The sequence below is a fragment of the Pyrgilauda ruficollis genome, unplaced genomic scaffold (genome assembly GCF_017590135.1).
Source record: "Pyrgilauda ruficollis isolate IOZ18807 unplaced genomic scaffold, ASM1759013v1 scaffold53, whole genome shotgun sequence".
NCBI lineage: Eukaryota > Metazoa > Chordata > Aves > Passeriformes > Passeridae > Pyrgilauda > Pyrgilauda ruficollis.
Window position 1 is genome coordinate 2,251,635 of NW_024526933.1, and position 11,790 is coordinate 2,263,424.

Genomic DNA, 11,790 nt, shown 5'->3' on the forward strand with positions numbered 1-11,790 from the left:
CTGGGCTGTTGAGCACTTGCCAAAGACTGAAATATCTTGTTCAGAAGAGCACTACTACTCATATCTAATATCTTCAGGAGTGTCTGTAATACTGGGCATGAGAAAATTAGGCCAAAGTTGTTGACGCTTTTAGGAGAAAACATTTATGCATACCTTCCAGGTATTACTGCATAGACACACAATGTACTTTGAATGAAGATAGAATATACATATATGCAAAGATGTGCATCTTGCAAAAGATTTTTGCCCTGTGTTTGACACCATTTGGAATGATTTCAATTTGTGGTTTAAACTTAGAATTCAAGACTCTGCCTAGTCTCATGAATGTATTCTACTGAAAAATATTTTTTTTTAATATTCATCTTCTTAGATAATATGAATATAAAATAATAGCTAGTACAAAAAATCTGAGTAGTACATTCGTATTCAGGTTTGTGTTTGTCAAATTACTGTGTGAAAGGGTGTATCTAGGGTCAGGTGTTGGACAAACCTGGTTCCTTTACTAGCGCTTGGATTTTTCTGATCAAACATAAGCACCAAAATATATTGCTTGATTTTGCTGCAGAATCAGAAAGGCTAGAACCAAAAGAAATGAGATTCACGAGGGTCTAGATTCCTTTGCAGCAGTATTTGTGTGAGGTGCTATAACTTCTAACTTTTGAAGTGGGACTCAGCCTATGTCTTTCTATTGATGAGGTTTGGAGAGTTTGTTGTAAGAGTCTCATCGGATCCAGCTGCCAGGGGCTTTTTCCTGGCAGCTTTTTTATGGTGTTGGATAAGGCTGGGACACATGGGGTTAACATGACCTCTGTAAAGTAAGTTAATACTTGATGGAATCGGTTACTGAATATGTGGTTTTCCTGCACTGAAGAGTCAGGATGAGAGCATTCCTGTGCAGCAGAAGATACTGACCTTGCTCTGTAGGTTGTGCGCTGTTCACTATAATCTACAATCACACACACAGAGTGTTGCAATCAAGCTGTGAAACCAAGCTGACTTCTGAATTTTGGGGCACAATTTCAGGACCGTTAGCGTTGAAGTGCGACCACTGAAACAACAAGAACAGAGCTACCAGCACCTGTGTCTCGATCGATTCCGTGCCTTTCACATAACGAGTGCCCCAAAGCATCCTTCCGTCCCTTCTCCCCGCACAACGTATGAGACAAGATTCCCGAAAAAGAAAGGAAAAAAAAAAAAAAAAAAAAAAAAAAAAAAAAAAAAAAGGAAAAAAGAAAAGGGTGCAAGGGTGCGGCGGGGATTCCCCGCGGCGGATATTTCTGAATGTTGGTGGGAGGGAGGGGTGGGATCGCTTTCCTCACTGTCAGCCCCGCCCCGGCCCGCCCCGCCCCGCCGAGGCAAATGCGGGCGCTGGCGGCCGCGGCCGCACTCGCAGCACCGCCACCATGACGGACCGCTCCACCTTCGACACCAATGTCATCACCATGACCCGCTTCGTGATGGAGGAAGGCAGGCGGGCGAAGGGCACCGGGGAGTTCACGCAGCTCCTCAACTCCCTCTGCACGGCCATCAAAGCCATCTCCACCGCTGTCCGCAAAGCGGGCATTGCCAACCTGTGAGTCCCGGGATGCGCCCCGCACCTTTCCGCATCCCCGCGGGTCCAGGGCATCCTGCTGCCTCCGGGGTGGCGGGTATCGGGATGGGGATGGGAATGGGTATTTCTTTCACCAGAAAAGCCCGTGAGTAGGGTTGCATCTACCCATCCTCTCACACAGAGCTGGAGGTAACTCCTTTAGTATCTTGGTTTCTTGATTTTTTTCAAGTGACACAGGTCCTATGACTTTTCAACAGCCTAGTCTTTGGGAAATGTCTGCTGATAATAGAACGTAATTAATACTTCAGCAAGTGTGGGTGTCTGGAGCCATAAGACCAAATATACTGAAAGATAAAGCCTAGCAAAATAAGGCTGAATTATTGCTCATTGCATATTGCTTAATATCAAAGCATCATTTTATCCTTTGAGGCGTCAAATCAAATTCAGAATGGTTTGGTTTTTTTCATAGTGCATCATAGCAACTAGACTTCCTTTATGAAACTTTGGATATCTAAGGCTTTTAGAAAGCTCACTGGTTAGGAATGGAAGTGTCTGTAGTCAGCCAGTCAGAAGGATGTTGTTCTGGAGATGTGTCAGAAGGAATCTGGAAGTCTTGAAATGTGAAATACCTGAAACTACTTGTAGGTAACTAATCTTCCTAAGTATTTTACATATTCTTTATATGCCCAGTCGTGTGCTGGTCAAGTTGCTTTAGACATTGACGACTTCATTGCTTAATGGAAAATGTTGTAAAGAGAAAATGAATTTGCCTCTACAAGCCTCTACAAGAGGATAATATATTAAGAAAAAAGGCAAAAATCTTCCACTTTATGTATGTTTGAGCTATTTTTCTGTTTTGACTTCAGACTGCATGTAACTGTGGTAATTTTTAATTGTGATGCGCTAGCCCTTTCATATGCCTCCTGTATCTATCCATAGAGACCAGGGTGTCTCAGCTGTAATCTGATTTGTAAGCTTAAGGCCCTATTCCTTTAGTGTCTTACATGTGTGCCTGTGGGCAGCTGCCCGCAGGTTTGGTATCTGTGTCCATAGACTTGCCTTAGGATCCCCTGCACAGTGGGTTTTACTCTCCATCAGTGCTGGGGTAGCAGGCTTTGGACTCATAAACCTCTTTGAACAGTTCCTGCTGTGGAACTGCACTTTATAAGCTGTGGTGAGATTTTGCTTTGCTGTCAGGGAATGTGAACAAGTAGGGATCACTGCAATCCGTTTCTTTGAACCATCCTCAGACTCAACTATGTGCTTAGTGCTGCTCACCATGGGAGGTGCAGAACAGCTGTGGAAGGCATGCAGACCCTTCCCAGCTGTCTGACATATCTTCTCCTCCCAGGAGTCCCCAAAAGATGAGGTACAGAAGCTGTTCTGCTGCTGTGCCTCCACTCATAAGCACGGTGTTCCAAGTACTTTTTTTCTAAAAGCACTTTCACAGTTACAGAAAAATATTCAAGTCGCTGTAGCAGAGATAGGGAAAGACAGAGATTTATGCCAGGTATTTTTCTTTGTCTCATGCATAAAACTGAAGAAATACATTGCTAAAGTAATGTGTTCAGTGTTATTACATAAAACCTGAAATACCAGTGTTCAGCCTAATCAATGAACTGCAGCTGAAAGACCTAAGAGTCATCTGAATGTGTGCCAAGCTGGCTATTGTTTTCTCCTTCTAAGAGCTTAATTTTCCCTTTCTCTATTTTGTGTCCTTACAGAATCACCTGTCATAATGTCTCCTGATATTTCCGTATGCCAGATGGTTTGATTCTGATTAGCTTGCAGCATTTTATTTGCATTTCTTATTTGTGTTTCTCAGTTCTTTTCCCAAGGAGACATTTACTACTTCAAATCAAAACTGAAAGCATTAAATCATTAATAGGTTGATTTATCTGTGAACAGACTTTTTCTGCTGCAATTTGCACATCATAATGTTAATCAGGAGTATGTTACATACAGAGGATATAGGATAACTAGTGTGGTCAGATTCACATATATATTCATATTTTTTAAAGTATATATTCATATGCATTTAAAACATAAAATATTCAAATGAATTCCTAGCTTTTAGGGTATGCAGAGCCTAGAATTCAGGAATAACATGTAGGTCTTAAGAGCTCATTAAAAAGCACAGTTGTAACTCAGCCTTCACAGCCTGGTCTGGCTGTGTTTAACTATAGTTTACAAACTATTGAAATGCAATTCCTTGTTTTGTATTTCTCAGCAACTTCTGGATATGCAAACACAGCTAATGGTAACATGTCTCAGCAAGAATTCACTGGCCAGTAAATATAAAACAAGTTTAGAGAGCTGCCATGTCATTTGAAAGTGCAGTATGTTTACAGGAGGTTTTACAGGTGTAAGAAACAGAGCCCTTTAGAAGATGCAGTGCTTCGTTCTCATGAAGTGCTCTCTCTTGCAATTGCTCTAGCTACGGAATTGCTGGGTCTACCAATGTGACTGGAGATCAAGTAAAAAAGCTGGATATTCTTTCCAATGACCTGGTGATTAACATGCTCAAGTCATCCTTCAGTACGTGTGTTATTGTGTCCGAAGAAAACAAAGATGCTGTGATAGTGGAAACTGAAAAACAGGTTAGTAACTTTAAAAGTTCTCCCTGCTTGATTTCAGATCAGCCTGTACAGGTGTACTGCTCCACATCTAAAGAAGTAAAACTGAACTAAAATTTTCAGGAAACAAGTACTTTCCAAAACAGGCAAATGAAGGTGGAGGTGATGGGTGGAGAAAGTGTTAGTCAACATTTGTTCTGTCTGTCATTTCTGCTCTCCAGACTAATGTTTGTTGGTTTTATTTATTTTTTATGAGTTGTTCCTCCCCACCTTCTTTTTCTCCCATCTTTTTCTTATTGTGGGGAAAACATTTCATTCATCCCCATCTGATCTCTAGAACTATGCTCCGAGTCAGTCAAGCCCTTTTGAAGTGTTACTTTTTGAGTGGGACACTGATGAGCTGTTCTCTGCAGGTCAAATCTCGAGGTCTTTAATTCATGAAAATTCTCCTTGAAGCCTATGAAAGACTTAGCAACAATGAAACAAAAGCATTTTTTACATTTATTATTCTTTATATTCACAAGCCTGCATGCGCTTGTTGTGGGATAGTTCCTCTTTCCCAGCTAATATTTTGGTCTGATCATGTAAAAATCTGAGTAAAAATTTAGTAAAAACAAACAGCAAAAACATAATTTATGAAGTATAATGAGGTTTGCTTTGTTTAAGCAGTTCTTCCCCTCCCTGTTGAGAAATCTTCAAAATTTATTTTCTAGGCATTGGATTTCCTTAGATCTGAACAAATATTCTCAAAGATCACTGAGGGAGTCTGCGTATTAATGCATTTCTAAACTAAATGTGAGCCAATGCACTCTTTTTATCAATGCATACCAGGAATTCCTACTTGCAGAGTAGAGCATTGCTGAACTTGAATTTAAGATTCTGACTTGCAGGATAAAACCAAATGAAAAACAAATAAACACTGTTGTTACACACTATTAATAAGACAACTATGAATTAAATGATGGAGGAACAAAATATTTGGAAGGTACACTTAGTTCAGCTTTTCCCCTGTACTGTCAGTTTCCTCTATGTACTGGATTCCTTAATCCAGCAATAAGGTAGAGACTTCTTTTTGATCCCCCAAAACCCAGGGTAAAATTGGTCTGGCTAAGGTAGCACCTGACCATTTCAGAGCAGAGCTAAAGGAAAATTTATAGTTTAGGCATGGCAGCCATTAAAGAGCTTTTTAATACCTCTGTAGGTAGAGGTAAAATACAGTTTTTAGCTCTACATGAAAAAGGCTGATCTTCATTTTGTTTTTTCTCCTTACTATTCAGAAAGACATGTTGTAACCAAAGAGAAAGTGCAGCCTAGCCTAGATGGTGGATATGAGAGGATTGACTGCAATTACACAGATGAAACTAAACCAATAAAAGTATTCTCCTTTTTTTTCCTCACATTAAAAAGTACATGAGAACACTTCACTTTTCCTGTGTTATCATCTGCTATATACTTTAAAGATTTCTCAGCTTCTGGTTTGGCACAAATCACAGTTGTAATTAATAAAGGGTTGAAATCTGGGCCAAAGAATTGCTGACATTTGAATTTGGTTCCTTCATAATCAATAAAGGTGTTTTAGCTTATATTGCTGCATAAGCCTCTGAGAAAATTTGCCTAATGAAATGTTTTTATTTGGAGGAAGTGGATAAATACTGTCACTAATCTAGTTCTCTTTTTTTGTGTTTTTTTTAGGGTAAATACATAGTCTGCATAGACCCTCTAGATGGTTCATCAAACATTGACTGTCTTGTTTCCATTGGGACCATCTTTGCAATTTATAGAAAGGTAAAATTCTTTCATGCAGAATAGGAAAAAAACTACTGTTGTGCAGCTTTTGACGAAATAAAATTGCATGGGAAGACAATAAAATCTAACTAAACTTGTTTGTAAAAGAGATTCAGGGCCAGCTTTAAGTTAAATCTGGTATTTCACAGACACATGGATTTGAATTTGAATTAGTCAGGATTTGAATTGGTCTCTTAGAAGAAGAACATATGTGTACATGGAAGCCTAGCTGGTATTTAATTAGCCAGCTAATGAAATTACCCCTTGGAAAAGATCATGTCTTAGGTTTCATGAATATTTGTGTTGAGGCAAAATACCACGTGGTTGTCATCTACTTGGGGAATGAGCTTTCAGATTTTCTTGTTCTCTGTACTAGTAGTTCTGTTGGCCTGAGGACAGGCTTCAAAAACAAACCAGAGCTGAAACATGTCATTTGCATTTGGAGTGTCTAATTCACTCTGAAAGGCAGAAACACTGTCTGAAGGAGGTTGAAATACCAGACTTACAGGTCACAACATGGGGGAAAAAGCAAATTAGATAAAACACACCCAACTGTCCATTTTAATCATCTTTTGTATGTTGTCATATATCCCAAAGTAGCTATTTTCAAATTCATTTTTGTGTGAAGCAAAAGAAAACAAAATAAATCCTAAGTACTTTTGATCAGCTTTGAACTCTGTGAGTTATGTTTCATTTCTTTTCAACTGTGCCTCTGAATTTTCCTCTGAGTTGTATTCATCAACACCTATAAGGAGGGGCATAGCTCTTTATTATCTCCTTAATCCTTTCCTGCTTCCTGCATTCCTGCTAGGCTTAGTTAGAAGTGCATTTCTAGATCAATGTGTTTGTATCCTATGTATAATTTGTATTAGTGCATCCAGTAGGAATCTTAGTTGAGGATCATGGAAACATTTGTGCCACCACATGGCACGGATATGGAGCAGAAGACTGTCCCTATCCCAGAGTCCTGTCATGTACCAGCAGTAGAAAAGAAATAAAATTGACCACACTCTTTCTTTTTCTAGGTGTCACCTAATGAACCTTCTGGGAAAGATGCTTTACAGCCTGGACGCAATCTCGTGGCAGCTGGTTATGCACTCTATGGGAGTGCCACCATGCTGGTACTGGCAACTTCTGCTGGAGGTGTCAACTGTTTCATGCTGGATCCGGTAAGAATATCTTCTCCTTCTTTGTTTCTGTACTAGGGATTGCCAGGTACTGTCTATAAGAGCTGTTTGTCCCCAGGAAAATCAAGCAAAGGAGCAGTGTTCAAGGTAGCATGGAGGAATGAAGTACAAATGTACTTGTACTTATAACCCACCAGCAAGAATGTCGAGAGACTTGGATTCCAGCTGCCTGATGCAGAGGTGCCGTGTGTGACTGAACAACAGGAAGGCAGCCGAGTCAGCAGACCAAATATGCAGCACATGCAATCATGTGATATTTAAAATGAGCAGTTTTCTGCAGTACAAACTACCCTTTAAGTCTTGTTTGTCTTTTCCTTAATGCTAGGACCTTAGTAAACCAGAGGAGCATAAATATTTAACCTTTGAGATTCCACCATGATGTGTAAAAGAGTAAGTGATGTGTATGGGTGATGTGACGTTCTAGCATGCATTTGCCATGAGTTTTAAAACAAAAGTCGTGTTGATCATAGCAGAAGGTAGTTTGCTTTAGAGGCCTTTGTGATCTTTGTTTCTTTGTGATCAGTCAAGGTGCCACCTGCCAGTCTTAAATTAACCTGCAGTGATCAAGCTGCAGGAAATATGGTACTCTCTGTTTAGCAGCAGCTTAAATGCATGCATTTTTGACTTTATTCAAGTAACAGGTTTAACTTTGAGCATGTATACATGTTATTTTGTTTACTGTTAGGACTAACTTGGAAATTTACTTTAGAGAAAACTAAACAGACCAGCCCTTGGTCACACACTTCCAGTTAGCCCAAGCAAAAAAGAACTGGAGTATCTGCAGCTATTTGAAGATGTTCATGCATTGGTTCAGCCAGCACTCTCAGTTTCTAAACTCCCTAGAGTTCTGAAACTTATATTGTTCAAAGGCTAGCAAAATAATGGAGAGATAAACAAATTTACAAATAGTATTTTTTGGGCATAGAAAATAGAGAATGCTTGGAATGGTAGTATGAGGAAGCTTGCATGATGACAGGATTCATGCTCTGTCTGTGTTTTATGTAGAAACAAAATATCTTGCATGTAGACTGCAAAGACTACTTTTTTGTAGGTACTGACTTATTTTAAAAATTTACGGTGGTAGTAAGTTTTTATTAAATTGTGTGTTATTGGATTTTGCCTTGATTTGCAAATAAATGAGCAATTAATGTTAAGAAATATTTTTTCTTTCTTATTGTTAGGCAATTGGAGAATTTATTTTGGTGGAAAGAGATGTGAAAATCAAAAAGAAGGGAAATATCTACAGTCTCAATGAAGGCTATGCTAAATATTTCGATCCTGCTGTCACAGAGTATCTCAAAAAGAAGAAATTCCCTGAGGTAAAAGATCCTGTTTCAGAGAAACTTTCTGATGACCAACACCATTCACGATTTCCAGCTTTATGATCAATCACTCATTCTCTCATGAACTGTTCAGAGGTTGTTTTCCTTTCCTGTCTATTTAAAATATAACTTGATGTATGACTGCTAATGCAAGCAGTAGTTGATATAACCAGATATTTCAGCATTCTCCAATACTGCACTGTGCCCCTTTTGCATTTTTTTACTATCTTCATTTTTTTCTTTTTTTGAATCTTTTTTTCTAATATTTTTTCCTGAATGAGGACCTGAGTAATGGTGCTGGAGGCAAAACTGGGCATTTGGTAATCAAGTAGAGAGGAAATCTTGTCTGGTGATGAAGAAATTTGATCAACATGTGTTGTACTGCTGCTTCCGCACTGCAACATCTGAGTAGCTGGAGAGCAGTGTGGAGATGGCAGTGGGTCACTGCTCAGTGGTAACACAAGCTGCGTCTTAGGAGTGCCTCTCTCTTGAAAATCTAGTGTAGTTTCGAGGTCTGCTTTGTGTTTGTGCAACTTCCTGGTGTCAGGAGGCCCAAAGCTCCAAGGAGTGCCCATAAAAGGTTCTCATGCCTTGCACATTTCATCACTGAAGTATTGCACTGGCAATGACATGTGAACACCTGCTATTGTCGAGTGTTGGTGTCCCTTCCTGACTTCCTGATCTTGCTTTGAAAGAAGATTGATGTTTTCATAATTCATCTTTCCAGGCTTAAGCTGTTGTTTATGTAGATATTAAAATACACTCCAGGGAGTAGAATAAGGAAGTAACATCAGAAGTCAACTATTAACGTTTTCTTATTATAACAAGTTGCAGAAGCTGGCAAAAATGGTTAGAAGTAGGAAAGATCACTTCTTTTGCTCTTTGATTCTTTTTCTGCTAGAAAAGACAAGGCCTCAATATCAATTCCTAGCGCCTGAGTTTTTGCTGCTGGAAATACAGTGTTTTCCAAGTGTTAGAGCCAGTGGAGAGTTGGGATACATTTTCTGGTTTTGGCACTACTGCTCATCTATGCTGAAGTCTTCTGTCACTCCTTTGCCTTGGATTTTCCTAGTTAGACAATGAAGAGGATACAGACATACTCTGCAAAACTACTTTGAGTGTTATCAATGAAGCACAATATGGAGATGAAAGATGTTAGGACTGCTAAAGGGGAGTGTGGGGGAGGTTGACCTGGTGTGCTGTACAGTTACTTTTATTGGAGTGTTTTTCTGTAGGACGGCAGTTCACCGTATGGTGGGAGGTACGTAGGATCTATGGTGGCAGACGTGCATCGCACACTGGTGTATGGAGGAATCTTTCTGTATCCTGCTAACTCCAAAAGTCCCAAAGGAAAGGTAAGCGTGAATAAGCCCAGTTAGAGAAAATATTGCATTATGTAGGCATTTCACTATCAAGATCAATATTTTGATTACAGAGCCTGTGTTTTGTAACTTGGTAGCTTGTATTTCTTGTGTGGGAGGATATGGCCATCCCTTGCACACTGTCACAAGTGACAGCAGCCTGTTGTCAGACAGCTGTTCTAGGGCTGCTACTCACCTGTTTCAGCTGCAGTGACTTCTCTTTGTCTGCAAATATATCCAGCTTGTGGAACATACCAGGGGGTGGGCTGCTCAAACAGGCTCCCCTGATCCACATCAGCCAAAACTGGTGGTTCTGGTCCCAGTCGAGTAGAGCATTGCAAAGCAAAGAATCTGCATTACTCTGAGATTTCTAGCACAAGCTAGTTGGTAAGAAACCTAACTGTAGTTGACCCACTGGGAGAAGAGAAAACCATCTGCATCTTGTGCATGGTAACAGGACTTCATCTGGAGGAACTGTGCCTGGCTGCATCTGCCAGGACAATGGTCAGTCAGGGAAGATCACGCACTTACAGGCTGACAAGGGGACTGTTTATTCAGCAAAGACCTTTGATCTGTTTTGTAATTCTCTGTAAAATATTGCCTCAGGTTGCAGATAAGATACAGTTATTCATTAGAGAAACCTAGTGGCAAGCTCAGAGCTCATGTTTTTCTTTATTTTCACGCAGCTCTGTGTGGGTCTGCCTCATTAATAGTTGTGTCTTAACATGCAAAATTTGTCTCTCTGCCGATAGCACAGTGCCAACATGGGCTATTGAGAAAGTGCTCAGATTGGGGAAAATCCAACATTCACTGTGTTTTTAAAAGAATAATCCACACAATTTCATTGTTGCGTCAATGTTTATATGAAATAAAGAGTACTTAGAATATTGATTGGTTTAAAATCGTATGCCAAATATATTTACATGTCATGTTTTTTGGCATTGCCTGGCCTGACTTCTGCAATTTTGACTTTTGTCTTCTAGCTGAGACTGCTCTATGAGTGCAATCCTATGGCTTTTGTTATTGAGAAGGCTGGGGGCATAGCTACAACTGGTCATCAAGCCGTACTAGATATAGTGCCTGAGGATATCCACCAAAGAGTGCCTGTTGTCTTGGGGTCTCCTGATGATGTGAAGGAGTACCTTGAGATAGTCAAGAAACATTCAGCTAAGTAAACAAAGCTTGCTGAATTCACTGTGCACAGGGGATAAAAAAAAATGTCTTACAGCTGAACCAAAGAATATGCTGCAGTACTGTGAGATTGAGCTGTCTGACTTCTGTAGCAAAAGAGCAAATGAGCCATATTTTCATAAGATATTTTAAAGTGAAATCTTGTGCAACTGCATTGTGCAATGAAAGGCGTGAAAAGATTGCATTAAAGGAAGCATTAAAAATTAAAGCAATGGAAAAATATGTTTTCTTTTTCATTTGTCATTTGTGGTTACAGAAGATCCGCATGTGCTGCAAGCAAATATTGTGTTGCATACAATATCTAGGGGGAAGAATCTCACCTTTCTCAGACAAGTTACAGACTATCAGAATACACCTAACTCTGTCCTCTTTTAAAAGTACTGGGAAGAAGACTCGGCAGCCTCTTTATAGTGATTGACCTTTCCTAGACCAGTGTCTACACTGCAGAAGTTGCTCACTGTACTTCGGTCTGGGTTTACTCTGATGGAGAATTAATGTTTGTGAAACATGGGCAGTAGTGTATGTTAATTCTGACACATGACGTTAATATTCCTGGTTGCCACTCTATCAGATCCAGTTACACAAGGATGGAAAATGGCATGTTAGTGTGGAGGGGTTTTAATGGGATAAAGAGTATGTGTAGACAGCTCATACATACACAGATTCTGCTGTGATGAGCTGGCTATCTTTGCCAAAAATTAACCTGCTTACTTGATGAAAACATGAACTTGTGTATTGCTAAAAACCTCCACCAGATGTTGTGGTTTTTTGGGATTGGGGATTACCATGGAAAAGAATTCTGCTGTGCAAGCAGGA

At 39.8% G+C, this 11,790-nt stretch overlaps 1 protein-coding gene across 1 annotated transcript; it reads left to right on the forward strand.

Moving 5' to 3' along the window:
* Nucleotides 1-1,370: 1,370 nt before the first annotated feature.
* On the forward strand, nucleotides 1,371-11,186 carry LOC121360719 (fructose-1,6-bisphosphatase 1-like). The gene is made up of 7 exons (XM_041480777.1): nucleotides 1,371-1,573; nucleotides 3,990-4,152; nucleotides 5,821-5,913; nucleotides 6,939-7,082; nucleotides 8,282-8,419; nucleotides 9,658-9,777; nucleotides 10,767-11,186. Exons 1-7 carry the CDS (start codon nucleotides 1,404-1,406, stop codon nucleotides 10,956-10,958), a joined length of 1,020 nt encoding a protein of 339 aa, XP_041336711.1. The 5' UTR covers nucleotides 1,371-1,403; the 3' UTR covers nucleotides 10,959-11,186.
* The last annotated feature ends 604 nt before the right edge of the window (nucleotides 11,187-11,790 follow it).